Here is a 27,639-nt window from a genome sequence, read left to right on the forward strand (position 1 = left end):
TCAAGACTTCACCCACGTTTATTGAAGTCTGTATATAAATACACATGCACATTTCAAATGTAAACCAGAGTGAACTCAAGTGCACGAAATCCCCGTATCATGCAAGGACGTCGGTTCAGTTTACAAAACCCACAGATGATTCAGCATATCCTGTGAACGGATCCAAGCCACATTCCACGCATGTTCTGCCTTCTTCCATATAAATAAATAGATTTATTAAAAGCGCACTCACAGAGTGAACTCTTATGTACAGAATTTATAAAGCCAGTCAGTCAGTCAGTCAGTCAGTCAGTCAGTGAGTCTGCCGGTTCCCACAGAGAGAGAGAGAGAGAGAGAGAGAGAGAGAGACTGTGTTTGCCATCGCCGATCGAGAACCGAGAACATTCATCGAGACCGAAGGCGAAGCGTGGGAACCGGGATCCTCCTCAGGAGAGAGAGAGAGAGCGAGCGAGCATGTGCACATCTGTGTCAGGAGCTCAAACCAGTGACGCACGTGTGCAAAGACAAGGCAACAGTCTGAGAGTGCGGTTAAGGCTGAGGTGAAAACAAACTTCCCTCTTCAAGCCAACAGAAGGGCTGGGAGGAACTGGCAAACAAGTGATTGTGCAAGGCAGCCTCGGATCCCTCCGTTCATCAGCGCTATATACAGGCTAAAACAAGCGTACATGTAAATCTCTCACTCGTGGACTCATGCGAACACTACAGCGGCCCCGCAGGTCCAGCACTTCTTCAGCTGGAGTGGGCATGGCTCTGGGTGCGCTTCACCTCAGCTGGTGTTCATGGACCGGTGGAGCTCCTGCTGCTGCTGCTGCTGGTTGCTGTTGAGATCCTCCTCCTCCTCCTCTTCCTCCTCTTCCTCGGTCTCCTCGGTGGTCTCATCGGTCTGGTCGGGAGTCTGCCGGTCCAGGGGGAAGTAGCCCGTGCCTCGCACCGTGTCCTGCCGCTGGTAGAAGAGCACGTACGCTGCTTTGGACTGGACACACACACACACACACACACACACACACACACACACAGAGAGAGAACGTCACTCATCTGACTGGGCGAGTGAATGCTGAAAGAACAGAGGAGAGTCAGTGACACGCTTGAGCTCCTCACCACGATCTGGTCCTCACTGATGGCCGACACGCTGCTGTCGTCGAAGCTGTACCACTTCTGCTCGTCCTTGTTCTCGGCGTACGCGGTGTCTGACGGGGGAATCAGTTACACTCGACAGTTCAGTTTCTGCTGACAATATTCTCATGTCATCTGTGTTCAGACACTCTACTAACACTCTACTAATCACATCATACTCTCACATCATCTGTGTTCAGACACTCTACTAACACTCTACTAATCACATCATACTCTCACATCATCTGTGTTCAGACACTCTACTAACACTCTACTAACACTCTACTTACACTCTACTAATCACATCATACTCTCACATCATCTGTGTTCAGACCCTCTACTAATCACATCATACTCTCACATCATCTGTGTTCAGACACTCTACTAACACTCTACTAACACATCATACTCACATCATCTGTGCTCAAACACTCTACTAACACTCTACTAACACATCATACTCACATCATCTGTGTTCAGACACTCTACTAACACTCTACTAACACATCATACTCACATCATCTGTGTTCAGACACTCTACTAACACTCTACTAACACATCATACTCACATCATCTGTGCTCAAACACTCTACTAACACTCTACTAATCACATCATACTCTCACATCATCTGTGTTCAGACACTCTACTAACACTCTACTAACACTCTACTAATCACATCATACTCTCAACATCATCTGTGTTCAGACACTCTACTAACACTCTACTAATCACATCATACTCTCAACATCATCTGTGTTCAGACACTCTACTAACACTCTACTAACACATCATACTCACATCATCTGTGCTCAAACACTCTACTAACACTCTACTAACCACATCATACTCTCACATCATCTGTGTTCAGACACTCTACTAACACTCTACTAATCACATCATACTCTCAACATCATCTGTGTTCAGACACTCTACTAACACTCTACTAATCACATCATACTCTCACATCCTCTGTGTTCAGACACTCTACTAACACTCTACTAACACTCTACTAATCACATCATACTCTCAACATCATCTGTGTTCAGACACTCTACTAACACTCTACTAACACTCTACTAATCACATCATACTCTCAACATCATCTGTGTTCAGACACTCTACTAACACTCTACTAACACTCTACTAATCACATCATACTCTCAACATCATCTGTGTTCAGACACTCTACTAACACTCTACTAACACTCTACTAATCACATCATACTCTCAACATCATCTGTGTTCAGACACTCTACTAACACTCTACTAACACTCTACTAATCACATCATACTCTCAACATCATCTGTGTTCAGACACTCTACTAACACTCTACTAATACACTAATACTCTAACACTCTACTAACACATCATCTGTGCTCAAACACTCTACTAACACTCTACTAACACTCTACTAATCACATCATACTCTCACATCATCTGTGTTCAGACACTCTACTAACACTCTACTAATCACATCATACTCTCAACATCATCTGTGTTCAGACACTCTACTAACACTCTACTAACACATCATACTCACATCATCTGTGCTCAAACACTCTACTAACACTCTACTAATCACATCATACTCTCACATCATCTGTGTTCAGACACTCTACTAACACTCTACTAACACTCTACTAATCACATCATACTCTCAACATCATCTGTGTTCAGACACTACTAACACTCTACTAACACATCATACTCACATCATCTGTGCTCAAACACTCTACTAACACTCTACTAATCACATCATACTCTCACATCATCTGTGTTCAGACACTCTACTAACACTCTACTAACACTCTACTAATCACATCATACTCTCAACATCATCTGTGTTCAGACACTCTACTAACACTCTACTAATCACATCATACTCTCACATCATCTGTGTTCAGACACTCTACTAACACTCTACTAATCACATCATACTCTCAACATCATCTGTGTTCAGACACTCTACTAACACTCTACTAATCACATCATACTCTCACATCATCTGTGTTCAGACACTCTACTAACACTCTACTAATCACATCATACTCTCAACATCATCTGTGTTCAGACACTCTACTAACACTCTACTAACACATCATACTCACATCATCTGTGCTCAAACACTCTACTAACACTCTACTAATCACATCATACTCTCAACATCATCTGTGTTCAGACACTCTACTAACACTCTACTAATACACTAATACTCTAACACTCTACTAACACATCATCTGTGCTCAAACACTCTACTAACACTCTACTAACACATCATACTCACATCATCTGTGTTCAGACACTCTACTAACACTCTACTAACACATCATACTCACATCATCTGTGCTCAAACACTCTACTAACACTCTACTAATCACATCATACTCTCACATCATCTGTGTTCAGACACTCTACTAACACTCTACTAATCACATCATACTCTCAACATCATCTGTGTTCAGACACTCTACTAACACTCTACTAATCACATCATACTCTCAACATCATCTGTGTTCAGACACTCTACTAACACTCTACTAATCACATCATACTCTCAACATCATCTGTGCTCAAACACTCTACAAACACTCTACTAATCACATCATACTCTCACATCATCTGTGTTCAGACACTCTACTAACACTCTACTAACACTCTACTAATCACATCATACTCTCAACATCATCTGTGTTCAGACACTCTACTAACACTCTACTAATCACATCATACTCTCAACATCATCTGTGTTCAGACACTCTACTAACACTCTACTAATCACATCATACTCTCAACATCATCTGTGTTCAGACACTCTACTAACACTCTACTAATCACATCATACTCTCAACATCATCTGTGTTCAGACACTCTACTAACACTCTACTAATCACATCATACTCTCAACATCATCTGTGTTCAAACACTCTACTAACACTCTACTAATACTCTAACACTCTACTAACACATGCGTCGACGAGTCACATTAATTATTTACGTTTAAATATCTGGCGGCTTCTGCTCCCGCTCATGGTGAAAATGACAGACCACGATCAAGCTTTCAGTGCATTTGCCAGTTTTTAAAAGTTGTGTATGCACATGTGGACTAGAGACCTGCACTCCCGCGGGACCCAACGCAGCAGAGTGCGGCGCGGGAACATAGATCTGATGGCCGAGTGCGGGCGCGGGCGTTAATGCACTCGAGTGTGTGCTGGTTGCGGGAGAATAAAACGATTCGCGGGACTCCTGCAAAATAGAATTATCTATAAACTGAACATCTAAAATGAATATATTGTCATTCATCTGTTGCACAAAAGCAACAAGAACAACTAAAACAAAATAGAAACGATTTACAGGCCAGAGTCTCTATCTATTTATAACATGTTTGCAGCGTTGAACAATGTAGCCAATCACAGACATGTGTGTTGATTTCTTGAACGCCAATCACATGCATTTAAGATAGAATCCCCTCACCACTCAAAATGGACTTTTTGTTCAGTGCTGAATTCTGCATACTGGCAAATCATCTGATTATAGCAAACAAAGTGTAGATATTATGAAAGATTCATTGTGCAGCCAGTTTCATTTATAATAACAGAGATTTGTGAGATCACGCGATGAACTGAGATGTCAGCTTTTTAGGAATTATTAAGGGAGAAATCCTTCCCACGCAGGTCTCTAATGTAAACTTTAAAAACAAACAACTAACCTTTTACATTAACAGTAGCCGAGGCTCTAATCTAGTGTATGTGAACCTTTTTGCAGATAAACACAAGTGCATTTTCGGACAAGATAATGGACAAGTTAATTGAGTAAATCATACTCCCACTACGGTAATTAATAACAGACTATAGTAAACACATTTCCTAAATAGGTCTGTAACTGTATCTTACATTTTATGAAATAGTACCATTAGTTAAAAATAAAGTTTAAAATGCTTCCTGTTCACATATTTCACAAATAAAATGATAATTACCCTTTCAGAAATACAAGTTTTTTTTGTCATCATTCATAGATTTCATGTTAAAATAATATAGGCTACAGATGCACTACCCTCTTCAAAATACAGCTGATATATTGTTGTACTTATTTATTGGAAAGTTTGCCAATGGATAAATCAGCTAATCACAAAAATAATCATTAGATTAATCGGAAAAATAATCGTTAGATTAATCGACAACAAAAATAATCGTTAGATGCAGCACTAAATCACATCATACTCTCACATCATCTGTGTTCAGACCCTCTACTAACACTCTACTAATCACATCAGTACTGCTGCTTAACTGTGTCCTCACGCTACCAAAACTACTTCAGTCAAGACCAACGGAAATGGAAACTACAGTCTACTAATACTGTATTGACACTCAACTAATACTGTACTAACACTAACAATCAACTAATGCTCTACTAATACTGTACTAACCCTAACCTAACAGTCTACCAACACTACTAATACTGTACAAACCATAACCTAACAGTCTACCAACACTACTAATACTGTACAAACCCTAACATATCACTCTACTAATACTACTAATCTACTAGTACCAGTGATGAGGGAGGCCCGGCTCGGGCTCGTGATACTCACAGTGTCCTCCCCCCAAGCCTCCGTAGTGATTAGAGACGGCGATGAGGTCGTAGCGGCAGGGCCCGGCGTCGGGGTTGATGAGGAACTGGGACATGTCCAGATCTCTGAGGGTCAACAGAGCGAGACCGTTCACACACACACACACACCTCTGACACACACCTCTGTCACACTGAGCTGTCGCTGACGTACCGCAGAGGGAAATCCACCAGCGAGTCTAGCTTGTCCCTCATGTAGCGGCTGTAGGAGAAGCGCTTGAGATGGACCACCAGCACCGGCGGCACACTCCACAGGTCCAGCTTCTTCGTGGCCTGCTGGTGCTGCTTACAGGTGGGACAGTACCTGACACACACACACACACACACACACACACACACACTCAGTCACAGCTAGAGTCAGAGCACCAGAGGCAACTCAAACATCTCAATCCCTCTGATCAGGTCTCTGGATCTCACATTGAGTCTCAGATATCAGCCCGTATCATGTTCTGTCATTATGTGAAGACTCGCTATTAAACTATTAAACTAATCATCTCAAGTGTGTGCATTAATGCTATTTTAATACTAGGGCTGTAACGATACACGTATTCGCATTGAACCGTTCGGTACGAGGCTTTCGGGTTCAGTACGCATCACAAATCGAACGATTCGTTGGGCCAGTTTTCCTGCCGGTGCGACCAAAATTGTGTTAGCAGTCGCGACCACCACAACACTGCCCAACATCACATGGCAAACATAATGAAAGCGGAACGAAACTGCGCTACTCGTTTGTGCTTCACGGACCGTTTATCAGATTGGACCAGTAATAGACAGCGCAGCGACACCGTTACTACACAGCGCTGGAGATCCAGTGAAGAAAGCATTTGAATGCGCCACAGAAATAATAACATCACTGCGAGATCCAGCATTCAGATTTCTCTGTAATTAACCGTAGAACAACCAGGAAAAACATTGTGCCATGAATGAACAAGTTAAAGAAGGCTTTAAGTCCACAGATCAGCCACATTCAGCATGGATTTACTGTAGTAACACTCACTGTAACCATGGAAGTGTGGCAGGAATAGTCAAATGCTTTCAAGAACGTCACACATCTTTCTCCAGCACTTCAAAACTCAAATATTATCATATTTAAATGTTATTTTTAATGTGATGACCAAAACAGTATTTGTTCAACCTTCAAAGATGGTCCCCATTTATAAAACTAAAAGTGTCAAGATGTAGGAAAACCAACAATTATTTAAAAATAAAAAAGACATTAAATTACCACTGTAACCAGTAGGTGGCTGCCATTTCCACTTCCAAATATTTATTTTTTAATCGTTTTGCTTTTGAATTATTATTTCGACATTATGAATAAAATGCTGCCTTCAAATGTTAATCACTCACTGCTCTTGACTGAGAACTTTAATTCAGTAGCTGTAATAAGAATCAATGTATACTTTATACAGGGAAGTCTCTAGTAGGGTTTTATTTTTATATTTGTTCATTCCATTTCTTGAATGTGTATCACTACTGTGGCTGAACAAATAAAGCACCGTTTACTTTGTTTGTATATTATGGTATGTGTATGTAATGTGAATTGTGGAAGAAATTTAATATAATTTAATTATATTTATAGAATCTTAGAAACATGCTGGTAATTAGATTAATGTAGTGTCGATACATACCCTTATGAATGTATGTGAATCTCCTTGTATATGACCTGACAAAAGTTAATGTGTGACTAAGTGTATGACCGAGACAGAGGGTCTACATTTAAGGGTATAATATGATAGACAAATCTAAACAATGTATTAGTTATGGCTGAGAGATATCTTCATTTAGCCTCGGGAAAACAACCTTGGGGGAGCAACAACTATAAAGAATGAAGGATGTCACACTCTGCAGGCACTCTGTAATGACTGTATGACTGCTGACCTTTCCTTGCAAGGGACTAAATAACCTTTAAAGACAATTGATCCATTTTGTCTCTTATTCAGTATTAGAAAATTGATTGCCATCAGAGTGAGTATCTAATGTGTATCTTTGCTCTTATTTTTTTATAACAAACATAAAATAACAGATTTTTATCTTCACCACTTTGGCCTAAATGTCTGCCATTCTTTTAATTTTATACTCTTATTTTATACATGTAGAAAAACCAACATGAAAAAGAATGGTGATTTTGCTGAAAGAATCGTGATGTGGTATTTTTGCCACACGGCCCACCCCCAGAACACCCGCTCGGCCTCACCACGGGTCTGCAGCTCCCAGCTTCTCTTTGGTGGTGAAGAGCTCAATGCAATCCTTCAGCTTGAAGAAGCTCTTCTTCTGGGGCTTGTACTCCATACTCTCGTGCTTATCAAAGTCCTGCGGAGGAAACAGTCAAGCATCTCAAATCTCACCACACCAACGACTCTCGACGGGAAGCGGGAGAGATTTACCTCAGCCACCGACTCGTTGAAGTACTTCCTCTTCGTTTCTGGCTCCCAGTCCAAGGAGAGATAGCATCTATCTGCACGAAAACAATGAAACGAGTCAGATGATCACGTTAAACACCAGTGATCTCTGGAAACACACGTTAGCGTCTCCCACCGCTGAGTCTGGCGTGGTCCTCGTCGAAGCGGATCTGCCGTGGCTCGCCTGCCCTGATGAAGTTGGCGTCGGTCTTCCCCATGTTGTTGAACTGGAATGTGAAGAGGCGCTTCTTCTGGCCGTTGGGCGTCGGGGCTTTGCAGGAGTTCCCCAGCTCGTGGTCTCCGCCGCCCAGCGAGTCCTCCGAAGGGCTGCTGTTGTCGTTCTCCGAGGGAAGCTCCTGCTCCTGGCTGGACTCGTCGTCCGGCTCGTCCGTCTCCATCTCACCTGCCAGACAGACGAGCCACGCGCTTCAGTGCCTCAAACCTCTTAACAATCATCCTTCCCTCGCACTTCAGTGCCTCAAACCTCTAAACCCTCATCCTTCCCTCGCACTTCAGTGCCTCAAACCTCTAAACCCTCATCCTTCCCTTGCGTTCTAGGACAAATCTAGGATTTTTTTATTGTAATTACCTTTAAATTACTGATTTGATCAAAAAAATTTAAATAAATAGTAATTTTAGCACATTCCTCACATTCGTTCAACTTAAATTCAAAATAACTCATAATTTCATGCATAACCCTTTAACTCAGCTCTCAATATCTTCATTGTGTCTTTGCCGACCTCTTGTGGAAAAATATATATATACCATGATATTTCATGACTCTAGATGGCCTTATAGCTCTATATGGAGCAAATGAGCTGCTCCACTGGGTCAGATTACTTCAGTATGCCTTTAAATACACGTGTAGACATATTTTTTTGGAAAAGTGTTAGCATTTTTAGTCTGAATTTTGAGCATTTTTAGGTTTTTCTATGTGTACTGAAGCATTCCTCACATTCCCTTCATTCCTAGGGGGTCAAATTGACCCGCGAGAGAAGGATTTGTTACTTTTTTAAATTTCAACCACAAAACTCCACAAATCCATTTTTATTTTTGTGTATTCGTGGTTCAAGTGTGACAAAAGTCCTAGGGTCTTGGACCCCTCTGATGAACACTCAATTTTTACAAAAATTCGAAAAACAATTCAGGGACAAAATGGCCCGAGGGAATGATGAGGTAAACATGTCAACATGCAGTGGCGCAGGATGCATTGTTGGTTAGTGAATGCCAACACTGACATGTGTAAGAAGAGATGCAGTCAAACACATGCTTACTAGGCCACCCCTCCTCCATTATACCATTGGTGGCGTTGCCATTGATGGAGTGTTGTTTGGGTGAGAGCGTCTCCTCGCTCTCCTCGTCCTCAGTGGCCGGCCGGACGAAACGACTGAAACGACACCAGACAAACTCTCAACTAGCAGCAACAAATGAACATTCCCATCAACTAAACATTAGATGAGAGGGTCTGTTTTTGATACATCTATGTGTGTTTTGGGCTGGATTTCCCGATAACATTGACCCTTACCAAACAAAATAATGACTATTGTAACGCTAGTAAAGCAAGTCAAATTTGTAGTTTTCTTATGTCTCATTAGAACTACAGAAACGCTACCCGATCTGGCAATCTTACATAGTGTGGATATAGCAGATAAAGGACCGCAGAGCGAAGGGAAAGTGCCTTTCACCCTGTTACGACTTTGGAAACATCATTTTAAGGTAAAGAATCTTCCTTAGTGTTGCTTTAATTATAAGGTAGAGCTTAAGGTACAGCTTAAAGGGGTGGTTGATTGCTATTTCACTTTTTTCATTTTAAATACTGTGTAATGTTGCTGTTGGTGCATGAACAGTATCTGCAAAGTTGCTGCGCTGAAAGTTCAACGTAAGCGGAGATATTGTCTTTTAAAAATCAGGAAGTTTAATGCCTACAAAAACGACTCGAATGGGACTACAACGAGATACTTCCCGGGTTTTATACGTAACTAACCCATACATTTACATCAACCCTCCCTCCGGAACATGTTCTGCTGTCGAAGAGGAGGAGTTATAGTGGAGAGCTGTAGCTGTCAGGTCTTCTGTGTTCAGGCTTCCTACAGACGCTGTAGTTCGTCAACAATGGTTAATTTAAGTTTGATTATGTTCCTGACAATTACAATCGTAGTTTAGCTCTCTGTGCTGCGCATTTTACGGAAGACAGCTTCCAGAATCTACACGAGTTCAATGTCGGATTCAACAAGAAACTATTACTCCAACATGAAGCAGTTACAGCTTTAAAACCAGAGGCCACAACCTGCAAGTAAGATTTAATCATTTTAAATGTATTTGCCTGTATAATTTAAGACGTAATGTTTTAGTTTTATCAAGGATGTAAAAAAATACCAGCGCTGGCTTTAGTATATGACAGATGCGTACAAACATTTTGGATCCGAATTTGTAATATGTAGAAATTTTGTAAACGTATTTTCCATGTATACTTTATGACGTATTTTTTTTTATTTGATCAAGAACGCAAACCAATGCCAAAGCTGTTTGGTTATAGTAGCTAGTTAGTTCGATGTTATTTTCTGTGTATAAGAAACGTGTACAAACTTCAAAAAATCATCGCAACAGCAAACTTCAGCTGCTGTTATCATGTAAGAAAACGACAAACTGAGTAAACTACCGGTAAGTTTTGTGAATAGTTAAACGGTTGTTCATTCTATCAATTAAAAAACGGTATTACTCAGTCATGTATTCAGTTATATTAAATGTTTAATCAGGGGGAAACCGTATCTCAAAAGCTAACAAACAGTAGCATTTTCAAGTAACAGCGTATGGAAATTCTTTGAGAAAATAATAATAATAAAAAAAAAAATTACCATTCAGAAACGTTTAGTAAGAGCCGTGTTTGCGGAGGTTCTGCTTGACTCTCTTTATCACCGCTCTCTGGGTCTGATTCTGGCTCAAACTGACGAGGCAATATTGACACCATTACATTTGACCGGGTAATGGGCGTGAAGATTCCGGACGCAGTTTAGCCAATTACAACACACCGGCCGAACTAACCAATCTGAGCTCATTGCCTGTTTCTGAGGGAGTGGTTTCATAGACTAAGGAAGTCAACCGGTCGTTCAAATGACAGAGGAGGAAGCGGCTTACAATAAAGGTGACATTTATGAAAAATAAGGCGTTTTTTAACAAACGAAACACGAAGACATGTTATATTGCAGCCCATAAACACAATCAAGCAAAGAAAAAAGGCAGTAAACCACCCCTTTAAGGTACAGCTTAAGAACGGCGTAGCGCAGGAAAGGTTTGGGGAAACACGTATTAACAGTAAGGTACAGCTTAAAGGGATAGTTCACCCAAAAATGAAAATTCTATCATTGTTTACTCACCCTCAAGTTGTTCCAAACCTGTATGAGTTTCTTTGTTCTGCTGAACACAAAGAAAGATATTTGGAAGAATGTTTGTAACCAAACAGATCTCGGTCCCCATTGACTACCATAGTATATTTTTTTCCTACTATGGAAGTCAATGGGGACCGAGATCTGTTGATTACAAACATTCTTCCAAATATCTTTCTTTGTGTTCAGCAGAACAAAGAAACTCATACAGGTTTGGAACAACTTGAGGGTGAGTAAACAATGATAGAATTTTCATTTTTGGGTGAACTATCCCTTTAAGAACGGCGTATCGTAGGGAAGCTTTGGGGAGACACGTATTAACGGTAAGGTACAGCTTAAGACAGCGTAGGTGTGGGGAAACACGTATTAACGGTAAGGTACAGCTTAAGACAGCGTAGGCGTGGGGAAACCCAGCCCTGTGTGAAGCCGCTACACACCAGAGGCGCAGCAGGAGCAGGTTGTACAGCTTGTCCTCGCTGATGGTGCGCGGGACGCTGAGCAGGAACGGCTGGCCGAAGAGCGGCGTACTGGTGTGGTTGAAGCCCGACTGCTTGTACTTCTCCCGCAGATGAACAGGAATCACCACGTGATCGGTGTCCTGGCTGCCGGCCAGCTCGAACCTGCTCCACACGGACACAGACGCAGGGATCAGAAACACGCACTGACCTCTCACCCGCCTCAGTAACCACAGGAGCTCACACATAGATGGTGTCCCGCTCCATGATGCTGCTCAGGTTCTCGTTGCTGGCGAATATCCGGTGAAACCTGTGGTTGTATATGTCCGTGACAATCATCTGGACGGGCAGAGGAAACACAGTGAATGCTGGGAAGCTCAGCATTAGATGCGAGAGGTTAGCGTCTCCGTGCCCACGGTTACCTTCTGAGCCGGGACGCCCGACAGAGCCGAGAGCGACGCGCACAGGTCCGAGATGAGGCCCACTTTAGGCACCGTCAGCTTGTACTGAAACAAAAACAACAGCCACACCTGTAACACGTTTCAGCGCTCCCAGGGTTTTTCCTGGATCAAAACAAGGCGGAGGTGGTAAAATCCTGGTCATGGTTGAAGAAACCACTTTTTACAAGTGAATATTTGAGGTATTTTAACAATAAGGCAAGTAGATTGTTATTTTGAGGACACTATCACATACTGTGTTTCCCAAAGGATATTGTGAAACTGTGTTGGCTGGATCTTGGTCCTGCTAGGGGGGTCGGGGGTCATGCTCTCCCGTAAGAAAGTTTTGTACATTTTAAAGATAAATTCAGTAATCTGGTGCACTTTGAGACTTCAAAATTAAGAGCTCCAACCCATGTTCAGTGTGCAAATTGAACCAAGGAAGTCTGTGCGTTGACTTGTAGCTGAACTTTGACGGGGGCTCGTTTGCTAGAGATGTGCAGATCAGCTCTAACATCACCTGAATCTGCTGTTAAAAATAAATTATCCACACGCCAGCCGCTCAAACATACAATATTCTCTGATTTAGAAATCTGCACCTGATCATCACATTACAATTATTCCCATTCTCAGTGTTAAGCACGATGATATGACAGCATATCACACTGAAGTAGGCTGCTTTTAAATGAACATTTATTTAAAATTTGCCTTCTTTGGCAAAATTACATTTCTTTAATAGCCTAAACAGAGGCTTTACTCCCTTCAAACTTAAACGATCACTGTCTCATTACATCACTGTTGGAAAACACTCTTATCAGAATCATTTCTGTTAAACTTGTGTATATTTTTAGTTAAAGCTGTTAAGTTATAGCCTAAAGCAAACTCATGAAGGGTTTTTCCTTTGTGTTTTATATAATGGCCACTAGAAGGTGCTCTAGGCATGTTTTCCTTGCTTGCTTTTTCTCTGAAGGGATGTACGTTGTTGAAAACGAAAGTAAAAGAGATTGTTGCGTTTCACTATGAAATGAGGGTTCAGAGTCTTTTAATGATTTATATCTCATCACGTTTCAGCGCAACACAAGATCTGAGCTGAGGGACGGTACCTGCGTGGGTTTGGCCAGGGCGTCGAGCCACACCAGATACACCTCCAGCGTGCGCTCCTTCTTCATGGGCAGGGGCAGCGTCAGGTAGCAGAAGGGGTCGAAGGTCACCGAGACCTTGGCGCACACGGGACACACTAGCGTGGACTTGAACAGGCCGTGGAAGATGTCCACGATGATGGAGTCGTTCCTCTTGATGTGGTTCTCCCAGGCCTCCTCTGCAACCACCTGCAGGAGATCGAGTCACACACACCGTCAGCCGTCTCATTCACACACACACGTATCGCTCATATGAGGTACGTGAGGCGGGGAGGTTTCTACATCAAACCTTCAGGTTAAAACTGAGATATAGCTGAGTGAAGGAAAAACAGTTTCTCAAGCTTTTACCTCTTTGTGATTTCACTGCTTTTCAGGCAAATTCATTTTACACACGAATTCACAATGTTTTTAGACCACGGGACGATTTAAGCTACGATTAGCATTTGACCTTTACCCCCCCATGATGTAATTTATATTATCTTCATAAATTCGACAAACTAAATGGAGACGACTGTAAGAATCGACTGAAAAGCGAAGATCAAAGATCCAGTTAAAACTGTGAATTGTTTGTATTAATATGACACATATCAGATTCAGTATTTGTGTCAGAGAAAATGTCTCTTTATTAGTTAATTAGTTAAATTAACACTTTAGGACTTTGTGATTCCAATTCAGATCAAATCAATTCACATTTATTTGTATAGCGCTTTTCATAATACACATCGTTTCAAAGCAGCTTTACAGAAAATGCATGAGTCCACATTACAATTTAGAGTCATCTGTTATCAGAGGAAACTAAGTTATGCATTTCAGACATGTAGATATATAAAAATCACAGTTAAAATTTCCAAAGAAAGATACTAATTGGTGGAGCAAAAGACCAAAACACTAAACACACTATTCTCCATGATAACTCGTGAGATGGACTTCTGCTTCTCTGTGCTGTAACCTTGAGAGCGTGTGTTTGGCGTATCTCTGAACTCTGTGTGTGTGTGTGTGTGTGTGTGTGTGTGTGATGGACCTTGTCGGGTCGTGTGTCGGCGTCCTTCAGCTGGATGTAGGGCTTCTTGCGGATGCGGTTCAGGTCCTCGTGAAGCCCGTCGAGCAGGAAGGCCAGCAGCTCGTGAGAGTCCTGCTGCTGGTACCCCGAGAACTGAGGCGCAAACCGGCCCACCAGAGTCTAGACACACAAACACACTCAGGGTTTTTCCTACATTGAAAATATTTTGGCGGCCGCCAAAACGATTTTTTGTCCCGCCAAAGCCTTATTTGATCAGTAATTGGGTTTTGTGAGTGGAGCAGGCTACTGATGGAGTGATGGAGAGAACGATCACAGCGCTGAGCGCCCAAACCCCGGCGCGGGCACTCTCCGTCTTCAGTTCTGTCTTTGCTCTCTCCCTCGCATCAAAATCAACTGATCATAAAGGTCGGAAGACCGAATCCATGTTTCACGCGGTGCATTTGGAGAATATTTTTGCTGAATTAGCGCTGGGTGTGAGGATTAATGTTACATAAATGTTAACGCAGCGGAACGGGACACTGCAGTTCATAACTTGCATGTGCTTTAATGCCTTGTCGGTTAAACGTTTAATTCGTGTGCTGATGCGCTGTTCTGACGTGTGCTGTGAAGCTCACATGCACTAAAAGCCTGTCTACCAGCGCCTGGATACTGGACTAAGTTATCTTTCGAGTCTTATTGTGCTTATACTGTTAAATACACACAAGGTTTATATAAACAGAGTCGGTTATGTCTAAAGTGAAAGCAAACTTGAGAAAATTGAGAGAAAATCTGCTTGTCAAATGCGTGTATATTAGACGCGTCGCGCGCAACTCTTAAAGAGACAGTAGTTATAGTAAACACGCTGCCGCTTGTCCTTAAAGGGATAGTTCACCCAAAAATAAAAATTATCTCATCATTAATGCACTCTAATGTTGTTCCAATCCTCTATTAATTTCCTTCTAATATTTTCTAATTTTTTTTAATATTAATATTTTGAAGAATGTGGCTATCCAAACAGTAGCTGATCCCCATTGACTTTCATAGGAGAATATACTATGGAAGTCACTGGGGTACATCAACTGTTTGGTTACCCACAATCTTCCAAATAACTTTTATTTTCAACAGAAGAAAGAAACTTATTCGAGTTTAAAACAACTTGAGAGAGTAAATTATGATAATTAGAATTTTTAGGAGAACTATCCCTAATAAGACAACAAAATGCAAAGAGAAAATCACTCACTGCTCTTCACTGATAACTTTAGCTTTAATAAGAATCAATGTATAATTTATACAGTGAAGTCTATGTTTTGTTTTATTTTCATATTTGTTCATTTAATTACTTTCTTTTCTTTAAGAAAAAAAATCACAAACTGTTTCTTTGTATTTATTTTAAATTTAACATTTATTGTCAATATTGGGCTTGCGGATCATGTGGGTACTAGAGTACTCTTTGCTGTGTGTGGATGACCATGTCGGTCAGCCACCACCGAAGACCAATTTTGACCCAGGAAAAACCCTGCACACTGACTTCAGCAACAACCCAACCACATGTGCTTCAACGTTTAACAGCCCAACAGGGGCCCTCAGGAAGAGAGGTGGAAACGTTCACATCATAATACATGAAAATACATGGTGCACTTGTGTATGCACAAGGACGCTGACAACAGCCGGTATGATCTGATCTCACCATCATCGAGTCTGTCTGTGATTACATGAAGAAACTGAGACAGACTAAATCCAGAAGAACTGCGGGAACGTCTCCGAGATGCTTGAAGAAACCTTCCTGCAGAGCTACAGTACTGTGAAGAGCACTGCCACTGTTGTTAAAATGCTGTAAAGTGAGGATGCTTTCAAAAATAAAATCACAAATTGAATTTATTTATGATTTAACTTCTATTAACTAGTTCAAATCAATATATGGTGTAACGACCCTTTGCGTTTAAAGCGGCTTTAGTCCAGGTACACTTGCTCATAGTTTTTCAGGGAGCTTTGCAGGAAGGTTTCTTCATGCGTCTCGGAGACGTTCCTGCAGTTCTTCTGGATTTAGTCTGTCTCAGTTTCTTCATGTAATCACAGACGGACTTGATGATGGTGAGATCAGATCATACCGGCTGTTGTCAGACTCCTTGAGTGTGTGTGTGTGTGGGGGGGGGTATTAACATGCCTAAGACTTTTGCACAGTACTGTACAGGAGCCGCCAATGCAGATTATTTGGTTGCATGTAAACGAGACACGCGGATGAGCGTCTGTATGGGTGGATGTCAGAGCAACTCCTCCTGGTGTTTACCTTGAAGGGTCTTGGCGTGACATAGCTGTGTTTCCCCGACCACAGCTGCTTGATGAGCTCGGCGTAGGCCTTGGCGATCTCACCCTTCATTCCCAGAGGATTGTCCTCGTTCAGCTCCTCCTGGTACTTGTCCTTCAGGAAGTACTCGGTCAGAGGAGGGACGTTACTCAGGCACTACGACACACACACACACACACACACACTGAACTCATTTCTCTCTGCTCAGGCTGTAGTTAGATCAGGGATTATAGGTGGAAGGGAAGGTTGTGCTCCTGTAGGGTCACCTGTGTGGCCGAGTTCATGAAGCAAGTGTTTCCCAGGTTGGAGAGGCCGCTGAGGCCGGGTTTCTCCGCGCGCCGGCCCTGATCCGAGTGCTCGTAGCTACTGCTGCTGTACAGGCCGTAGCTGTTCTTCATGCTGCGGGCGGACACACACACACACACACACACACACCCCCGTGCATGTGAGTGAGAAGCCCAACAGAGTTAGCCTATAGCAGCAGTGAAAGCAGATGATCAGGGTCATGCAGACACAGCTCAACACATGCAGGGAGAGCAGCGTAAAGCACACGCTCTCCAGAGGCGGAGATCACGGTTCAGTCACCAACCCCGACAGATGGACTATCTAACTAATGACATTACCTCTACACCATGGGTCTAACAGTAAAAACAAGTGCACCAACTGAAGAGGAAGGGCACACCTTGCAGAGATCCAGACATTTTTCGACCGCTGTCCTGCCGGTGTGACTAAAATCTGATATAGGCACGACCACAACACTGCCCAGCATCAAAAGGCAAACGTAATGAAAGCGGAACGAAACTGCGCTACTCATTTGTGCTTCACGGACCGTTTATCAGTTTGGACCAGTAATAGACAGCGCAGCGACACCGTTACTACACAGCGCTGGAGATCCAGTGAAGAAAGCCATTGAATTCACCACAGAATTAAGAACATCACTGCGAGATCCAGAGGAAACATTCAGATTCAGCGCAGAGTTCTCTGGTATAAACTATAGATATCAGATCAAACAGTGCTGACGTGCAAACCAGGAGAAACATCGTGCCGTGAATGAACGAGTTATAGAAGGCCACAAATCAGCAACATTCACCATGGATTTAATGTAGTAACACTAACTAACCATAGTATTGTGGCAGAAATAGTCATTAAATGTTATTTTTAACATTTTTGTTCATCCTTCAAAGATTGTCCCCATTTATAAAACTAAAAGTTTCAAGATTTACACATGTAACTTGTTCTTATGTTCATTATAACACTTGTTTGGACTTCTGATAGAAAGACTAACATGCTGCCAAATGCCATAACTTCGGTGTGTTCAAGCAGCTTTCCCCCCCCCCGACGCAGGCGATGCTAGGCAACAACACAGTCGGCCTTCACCATCGGTTTGGTGGGTTCCTACCTTAAGGGGTTAACAGATAGGGACGGTCAACAGAGATCACTTTTATAAAGCTTGAATGATCGGGATCGGCTGCAAAAATCTTGATCGGAGCATCCCGACCAGAAGGAAGGTTGTAAAAGCTTATGATTACAGGATTTAAAGCATTTCCTAGCCATTTAAAATTATACTCTACAGAGTTTCAGACCACTGGCAAACTGCCCAGGCCAGGACGTTAGGTTTTACAGTGCAGGCCAGGACGTCCCAAGAGCACAACACTGCACTGGAGTCTCGTAACAACACGCTATCACAACATCAACTACGAAATCTACAATACAGTGAATACACCAAAGAGTCTTTGAGGAGAACGTGAGGCCATCTGTGAGAAAACGAGCTGTAAGTGGATGCTTTCCACATGATAATGACCCAAAAGATGCAAGACAATCAGATGCTGAAGAAATGGAGAAAACTGGAAGGTTTTCCATGACACTGGCAGTGTTCCATTAGCCCCGCCCACAAATAACACCCTCCCCAAGCCCCGCCCACCCCCGCCGAGCCCTGCCCACATAAGCCCCTCTTCTTAGCCCCGCCCCCTGCAGGCTTACTTGCGGCCGCTGAAGCTGCTGTTATGATTGTTTGCGAGAGATGAAGGGCAGATCTTTGGTAAAGCAGAGAGAGAGGAAGCACCAGATGACCTTCAAAAGACAAGAAGAGCATGAGTTATAGGAAATGATGCCAACCGTCGGGAAGAGGTCAAGGAGATCGAGAAAGCAAACAAGCCAGTGTCAAAGCATCTGATGATCCATGTGACAATCCATTCGTCACACTGACTCACTTGAGCGCCGAAGAGCCGCGAGGCCACGTGCCGTCTTCATTCTTCTGTTCGATAACGAGAACCTGCAGACAGACAGAGGAAAATGGCCGACTCAAAAACCTCGTTCCCATCACTGCGAAAACAATGACGTCCTGTGGAAAGGTCTATGCAAGGCCTATGAAACAGCGCCTCACCTGTCCCTGGTAGAGTCCGGCGTCCTGGATAGTGCTGTCCGGCTTGTTCAGCGGCTCAAACGTGTTGCTCATGTACTTGTTCCACAGCCGGGTTTCCTTCTCGTCGGGAATACTGAAAAGCTTCCGCATCTCTTGCTCGATGGTGTCTGTCGGGACAGATGTGTGCAGATCTCAACCAAACCACAGCCACGATTCAAAGAGCGGGTTAGTGCAGCCAGAAATCATCATTCTGTCATCCGCCCTCATCTCAATCCAAACCTGAAAGACTGCAAGGCTCATCTTCAGAAACACAGATGAAGAGATTCCTGTCCACACAACTACCAACGTTCATGAAGAGATCATACACATTTCTAATGATGTCAATGTGTAATGAACACATGTCAATGTTTAAATGTGAATAAAAGCCTTCATTCAATCTGTTCACCATATAAGGCGATAGAGTCTCTGCAGAAAATTTGGACTAAACTGGTCAAATCATATGGATTAGTTTTACGATCTCCTTATTAACTTTTTGAGCATCAAAGAGTCGGATGCGTAGCTGTCAATGGAGGGACAGAAAGCTCTAAGATTTCATTAAAATATCTTCATTTGAGTACTGATGAACTTTTTGAGAGATGAACAAAAGTCTTACGGGTTTGGAACGACATGAAGGTGAATAATTAATGACAGAATGATCATAATAGGCTGGATCTCAGACTGGTGTTATCCAGTACTTATAGTGTCTGCTTTACTGAACCTCCTGTGAAGTGTCATGTGTGATAGTGATCAGACATGGTGTTAGTGGTTAAGGTGGAGTTTAGGCTGGATCTCAGACTGGTGTTATCCAGTACCTATAGTGTCTGCTTTACTGAACCTCCTGTGAAGTGTCATGTGTGATAGTGATCAGACATGGTGTTAGTGGTTCAGATGGAGTCTAGGCTGGATCTCAGACTGGTGTTATCCAGTACCTATAGTGTCTGCTCTACTGAACCTCCTGTGAAGTGTCATGTGTGATAGTGATCAGTCATGGTGTTAGTGGTTCAGATGGAGTCTAGGCTGGATCTCAGACTGGTGTTATCCAGTACCTATAGTGTCCGCTCTACTGAACCTCCTGTGAAGTGTCATGAGTGATAGTGATCAGACATGGTGTTAGTGGTTCAGATGGAGTCTAGGCTGGATCTCAGACTGGTGTTATCCAGTACCTATAGTGTCTGCTTTACTGAACCTCCTGTGAAGTGTCATGTGTGATAGTGATCAGACATGGTGTTAGTGGTTCAGATGGAGTCTAGACTGGATCTCAGACTGGTGTTATCCAGTACCTATAGTGTCTGCTCTACTGAACCTCCTGTGAAGTGTCATGTGTGATAGTGATCAGACATGGTGTTAGTGGTTCAGATGGAGTCTAGACTGGATCTCAGACTGGTGTTATCCAGTACCTATAGTGTCTGCTCTACTGAACCTCCTGTGAAGTGTCATGTGTGATAGTGATCAGTCATGGTGTTAGTGGTTCAGATGGAGTCTAGGCTGGATCTCAGACTGGTGTTATCCAGTACCTATAGTGTCTGCTCTACTGAACCTCCTGTGAAGTGTCATGTGTGATAGTGATCAGTCATGGTGTTAGTGGTTCAGGTGGAGTCTAGGCTGATCTCAGACTGGTGTTATCCAGTACCTATAGTGTCCGCTCTACTGAACCTCCTGTGAAGTGTCATGTGTGATAGTGATCAGACATGGTGTTAGTGGTTCAGATGGAGTCTAGGCTGGATCTCAGACTGGTGTTATCCAGTACCTATAGTGTCTGCTTTACTGAACCTCCTGTGAAGTGTCATGTGTGATAGTGATCAGTCATGGTGTTAGTGGTTCAGATGGAGTCTAGGCTGGATCTCAGACTGGTGTTATCCAGTACCTATAGTGTCTGCTCTACTGAACCTCCTGTGAAGTGTCATGTGTGATAGTGATCAGACATGGTGTTAGTGGTTCAGATGGAGTCTAGGCTGGATCTCAGACTGGTGTTATCCAGTACCTATAGTGTCTGCTTTACTGAACCTCCTGTGAAGTGTCGTGTGTGATAGTGATCAGACATGGTGTTAGTGGTTCAGATGGAGTCTAGGCTGGATCTCAGACTGGTGTTATCCAGTACCTATAGTGTCTGCTCTACTGAACCTCCTGTGAAGTGTCATGTGTGATAGTGATCAGACATGGTGTTAGTGGTTCAGATGGAGTCTAGGCTGGATCTCAGACTGGTGTTATCCAGTACCTATAGTGTCTGCTTTACTGAACCTCCTGTGAAGTGTCATGTGTGATAGTGATCAGACATGGTGTTAGTGGTTCAGATGGAGTCTAGGCTGGATCTCAGACTGGTGTTATCCAGTACCTATAGTGTCTGCTTTACTGAACCTCCTGTGAAGTGTCATGTGTGATAGTGATCAGACATGGTGTTAGTGGTTCAGATGGAGTCTAGACTGGATCTCAGACTGGTGTTATCCAGTACCTATAGTGTCTGCTTTACTGAACCTCCTGTGAAGTGTCATGTGTGATAGTGATCAGACATGGTGTTAGTGGTTCAGATGGAGTCTAGGCTGGATCTCAGACTGGTGTTATCCAGTACCTATAGTGTCTGCTCTACTGAACCTCCTGTGAAGTGTCATGTGTGATAGTGATCAGACATGGTGTTAGTGGTTCAGATGGAGTCTAGACTGGATCTCAGACTGGTGTTATCCAGTACCTATAGTGTCTGCTCTACTGAACCTCCTGTGAAGTGTCATGTGTGATAGTGATCAGACATGGTGTTAGTGGTTCAGATGGAGTCTAGACTGGATCTCAGACTGGTGTTATCCAGTACCTATAGTGTCTGCTTTACTGAACCTCCTGTGAAGTGTCATGTGTGATAGTGATCAGACATGGTGTTAGTGGTTCAGATGGAGTCTAGGCTGGATCTCAGACTGGTGTTATCCAGTACCTATAGTGTCTGCTCTACTGAACCTCCTGTGAAGTGTCATGTGTGATAGTGATCAGACATGGTGTTAGTGGTTCAGGTGGAGTCTAGACTGGATCTCAGACTGGTGTTATCCAGTACCTATAGTGTCTGCTCTACTGAACCTCCTGTGAAGTGTCGTGTGTGATAGTGATCAGACATGGTGTTAGTGGTTCAGATGGAGTCTAGGCTGGATCTCAGACTGGTGTTATCCAGTACCTATAGTGTCTGCTTTACTGAACCTCCTGTGAAGTGTCATGTGTGATAGTGATCAGACATGGTGTTAGTGGTTCAGATGGAGTCTAGGCTGGATCTCAGACTGGTGTTATCCAGTACCTATAGTGTCTGCTCTACTGAACCTCCTGTGAAGTGTCGTGTGTGATAGTGATCAGACATGGTGTTAGTGGTTCAGATGGAGTCTAGGCTGGATCTCAGACTGGTGTTATCCAGTACCTATAGTGTCTGCTCTACTGAACCTCCTGTGAAGTGTCATGTGTGATAGTGATCAGACATGGTGTTAGTGGTTCAGATGGAGTCTAGGCTGGATCTCAGACTGGTGTTATCCAGTACCTATAGTGTCTGCTTTACTGAACCTCCTGTGAAGTGTCGTGTGTGATAGTGATCAGACATGGTGTTAGTGGTTCAGATGGAGTCTAGGCTGGATCTCAGACTGGTGTTATCCAGTACCTATAGTGTCTGCTCTACTGAACCTCCTGTGAAGTGTCGTGTGTGATAGTGATCAGACATGGTGTTAGTGGTTCAGATGGAGTCTAGGCTGGATCTCAGACTGGTGTTATCCAGTACCTATAGTGTCTGCTCTACTGAACCTCCTGTGAAGTGTCGTGTGTGATAGTGATCAGACATGGTGTTAGTGGTTCAGATGGAGTCTAGGCTGGATCTCAGACTGGTGTTATCCAGTACCTATAGTGTCTGCTCTACTGAACCTCCTGTGAAGTGTCATGTGTGATAGTGATCAGACATGGTGTTAGTGGTTCAGATGGAGTCTAGGCTGGATCTCAGACTGGTGTTATCCAGTACCTATAGTGTCTGCTTTACTGAACCTCCTGTGAAGTGTCATGTGTGATAGTGATCAGACATGGTGTTAGTGGTTCAGATGGAGTCTAGGCTGGATCTCAGACTGGTGTTATCCAGTACCTATAGTGTCTGCTTTACTGAACCTCCTGTGAAGTGTCGTGTGTGATAGTGATCAGACATGGTGTTAGTGGTTCAGATGGAGTCTAGGCTGGATCTCAGACTGGTGTTATCCAGTACCTATAGTGTCTGCTCTACTGAACCTCCTGTGAAGTGTCATGTGTGATAGTGATCAGACATGGTGTTAGTGGTTCAGGTGGAGTCTAGACTGGATCTCAGACTGGTGTTATCCAGTACCTATAGTGTCTGCTCTACTGAACCTCCTGTGAAGTGTCATGTGTGATAGTGATCAGACATGGTGTTAGTGGTTCAGATGGAGTCTAGGCTGGATCTCAGACTGGTGTTATCCAGTACCTATAGTGTCTGCTCTACTGAACCTCCTGTGAAGTGTCATGTGTGATAGTGATCAGACATGGTGTTAGTGGTTCAGATGGAGTCTAGGCTGGATCTCAGACTGGTGTTATCCAGTACCTATAGTGTCTGCTTTACTGAACCTCCTGGTGACGATGTTGTCCATGTTGCCATCTTCACACAGCTTGAGCTCGGTGAGGTAGACTTCCACCTTACAGTGTTTGACGAACATGCCCTGCTCCACCACCTGAGGAACAAACACACACACCATCAACAAGAGACAACAGCCATCCGTCACATCAAAGACTCGACTGCACTGCTAATATGATCAGACTGATCTCAATAATGACTCTATCGTCTTCTGTAGAGCTGCTCTACAGCTGAACTAATGAAGTTTGCATCATTGATTCTGTTGTTTTCCTGATTATCCCCGTGAAGCTGCTTTGAGCTGCGATCTGTACTGTATAAAGCCCTGTGGAAATAAGGCTGAAATCAGATTCATCTTCTCACACTGTTAAAAATCATGTTCTTCTTCAGAAATTTTGTTTCTGTCTTGTTTTACAGCACAAATATCTAAACATTCTTAAATCAAGATACATTTACAGAAGAAACAAAATGATTGAAGATATTAAATCTTGTTTTCTTTCAATTTTTTTAAAGAAGTATGGAAACGAAGTGAGTTTGTGCTCAAAACAAGAACAAATATCTGCCAATGAGGTCAGAAAAAATCAACTTAATTAGAAGAGAAAACAGGTTTATTTTTTCTGACCCCATTGGCAGATATTTGATCTTGTTTTAAGCACAAATTATTGAAGATTAAGTCTTGTTTTCTTGAAAAAAACATGAAAATGAAGTGAATTTGTGCTTAAAACAAGATAAAATATTTCCCAATGAGGTCAGAAAAATCAACTTAATTCAAAGAGAAACCAGGTTTATTTTTCTGACCCCACTGGCAGATATTTGATCTCGGTTTAAGCACGAACTCGCAACATGTTAATTTCAGAAAGTTTAGATATGTGTGCTGGTATGCTAAGACTGAAAGACTGAGGAAGAAGATGAGAAAAGAGCGATAGATCCGAGGTTTTGGTCAGTGTGTTGATCGAGGCGGCCGGAGAAAGGCTTATTTTAGCAGCAGCTGAAGCCCAACAGCTGAAGGATTCCTGACTATTTATTCCGTCCGGCCTGAAGCGCAGCAGGAAAACCCCACGCTCTCCTCTCTATCAGGACGCCCGCTCCTTCCTTCACCCGGATTCCTCCCTCTCTGCCCTCGCCCCGGACGTCTCTGGACCCTCGCGAACCTCTTCCCCAAAGCCCAGGAGAGAGAGAAGCGTCCGAACCTGCTGCATGCTGGAGTCCATGCTTCTGTGCGGCGGTCATGCGCTGCTCCGGTCAGCACAGAAATAGCTCAGAGCCACCCGACACCCTCATACAGATAGAGAGGGGGGGGGGGGGGGGGGGTGTACGGGACACCATCATCACCCGCTGATCTGAGTCAGACCGACTCACTGCTGCTCTTCAGCAGATCTGGCCACTGACACGCGCTTCACCACTACGTTCACCAGTGTATGATGCCTTGCCATAACCATTCATCTAGACACACACTCTAAGGGCCCTGTTTTACGGATCTAAGCGCATGGCACAAGTTCACTTAGAGAGTGTTTGAATCCACTTTTGCTAGTTCAAATGGTCGGCGCTTCGTCTAAAAGCGTGATACGTCACTCCAGAGAACACGTCTCCGCTGCTCCGGAGTCCAGTGTCAGAGTCTCTGATGTGTGGGTGTGTCTCTGACGTGTGTGTGTGTGTGTGTGTGTACCTTGCGTGCGATGGGCTCCTGTCCCTCCGTCAGGTCGTACCAGCTCACCAGGCGGCTCCAGCCTTCGGCCGGCAGCAGGATGTAGTCCAGCTCATCGATCAGGTGCTCCCTGATGCCCAGCGCGTCCCCATCTGCAGACGGGACAGAGCAGAGGCGCTTTAGAGACCCCTATGACCCCTGTGACCTAGGGCTGTAACGATACACGTATTCGTATTGAACCGTTCAGTACAAGGCTTTCGGGTTCAGTACGCATCACAAATCGAACGATTCGTTGGGCCAGTTTTCCTGCCGGTGCGTCCAAAATCGTGTTAGCAGTCGTGACCACCACAACACTGCCCAACATCACATGGAAACATAATGAAAGTGGGGATAGGGTTGGGTCCCGAAGCAGGGCAGCGATGTGGAACCGGCACCAGAGTAACCGGGGTGGAACCGGACCCAATCAAACCTTAAAGGCCTCCGCGGTCGGCTGAAACATCTGGCCTCTGGTCCTCCGAAGCGGACGCTAGCATGTATGTGTATGTGATCGCCAGCTAACCCTGAACCCTTCTCAGCGCTGTCATACATCACAACTATTCCATGTTTTCTACCACACAAGCTTTATATTAGGGTTCGGACAGCTAAATACACATAAGCACTAGTAGTTTGTAAAATACACACTGATAACAATCCTTTCAATTATAAATGGATGACGTGTTTAGATACACATTGAAAATGTAAAGTCCATGTCCCTACAATAACAGCGTACATCTAATACATTACTCATTCAAGAGCGTTGTGCAAGTTTACAGCAACAATAGAGCCGCGAACCTCACGCACTTCTGAAATCTGATGAGCTCACTGTCTCAGCTGTAAACATGACGGCGCTCTTCTTCCACGAGGGGTTTCGCGTCACGGCATTTAAGGGGATGCGCTCTAGAATAGCGCTCACCGTGAGCAGGACGTGCAGTGAGTCAGGAGAGGGCTCGTGTTGGCCAGAGAACACATGTGGAAACTACTGCTGAACTGTAGAGCTGGTTTGTGGCATACCGAGAACACAGACTCTCCTGTTATTATAGTGTTATTTAGTGTTAGATTACTGTATTTGGGTTAGGTTTTATTGTGAATTTGTCATGTAAATGTGCTGTGTTTTGTATTTAGACTACTTATATTTATATATTTAGGCTACTCCAAAATTTTTATATATTCAATTTAAACAATATATATCTATTTTTCAATAAAAAAATTCTTTAACGTCATTCACTCTCTTTTGTCAAAGTCTCGATTTGGCACCGGTATCGAAAAAACCCAAGCGATACCCAACCCTACTAAGACGACACTTCAGGAAATAAAGCTCCATCATTGTTCAAAACCAGAAAAGATCATACTGTATAATGCTAGCTTTAATAAATCATTTTTTTGGTAAAAATCAAGGACATTTCTCAGGCATTTCTTTGTTTTTGCTGTATCGAAAACGCACCGAACTGTGACGCCACAGTGTCGTATCGAACCGAACCGTGAGTTTAGTGAAGGTTACACCCCCTACTGTGACCTATGACCCCTCTGTGACCCCTGTGACCCGCACCTTTGAGCAGCCCGTGGTTGTCCACCGGTCCCGGGTACACGCTCTGCTCGCCCATCTGGTACTTGTCCCAGCTGTCGAAGCCCACATACTTCTTCCACTGCTTGAACCAGTGACTGTCCACCAGGTACCTGCGGGAGACAGCGGAAGTGACGTCATCAGCTCACCTGCACGCGAGTCACGTCAACACACACACACACACACACACACACACACACTGCGGTGACTGAGGTGCTCTGACAGAAACACGGTAACTGAGCGATCATCTCGTGTGTATCTGCGGGTTCACGCTGCTGTGATGATGAATATTCACGTGATCTCTGATGACAGCTCGTGCTGCTGCTGCTGTATGAGTGCGAGTGTTTGACGCACGGACGCTGTCTGACGCGACGCATCAGCGCGTGTTCTCCAGCGCGTCTCACCAGGTGTCTGCCCTGCGCAGCGGCGTCTTCAGGAGCGTCGCGATCTCTGCTCTCTGCGTCTCCACATCCGCCGCGCCGCCTTCCGCCATCTTCGCTCGCGCACTGCATGCTGGGAGCCGCCGTCAGCGCGTCTGTGTGACGTCATGACGC

The 27,639-nt window shown here is 43.7% G+C and overlaps 1 protein-coding gene across 7 annotated transcripts; it reads right to left on the bottom strand.

The window, feature by feature from the left end:
* Positions 1-27,639, bottom strand: usp15 (ubiquitin specific peptidase 15). Of its 7 annotated transcripts, none has more exons than XM_084407717.1 (22): positions 27,490-27,639; positions 27,071-27,198; positions 25,507-25,637; positions 23,814-23,940; positions 19,241-19,386; positions 19,068-19,129; positions 18,838-18,927; positions 17,124-17,256; positions 16,840-17,013; positions 14,574-14,732; positions 13,517-13,741; positions 12,399-12,482; positions 12,221-12,315; positions 11,959-12,141; positions 9,437-9,525; positions 8,275-8,541; positions 8,124-8,194; positions 7,934-8,049; positions 5,894-6,043; positions 5,704-5,807; positions 1,099-1,187; positions 1-973 (listed from the first exon to the last, which is right to left on the bottom strand). In XM_084407717.1, exons 1-22 carry the CDS (start codon positions 27,576-27,578, stop codon positions 767-769), a joined length of 2,919 nt encoding a protein of 972 aa, XP_084263843.1. In that variant the 5' UTR covers positions 27,579-27,639; the 3' UTR covers positions 1-766. The 7 variants fall into 7 exon arrangements, with proteins under 7 accessions (XP_084263843.1, XP_084263842.1, XP_084263846.1 ...); XM_084407716.1 differs by having other exon boundaries at positions 9,413-9,525; positions 27,490-27,620; XM_084407720.1 differs by having other exon boundaries at positions 9,413-9,525; positions 27,071-27,234; positions 27,381-27,551.

This window comes from Rutilus rutilus (assembly GCF_951802725.1).
Source record: "Rutilus rutilus genome assembly, chromosome: 4".
Classification (NCBI taxonomy): domain Eukaryota; kingdom Metazoa; phylum Chordata; class Actinopteri; order Cypriniformes; family Leuciscidae; genus Rutilus; species Rutilus rutilus.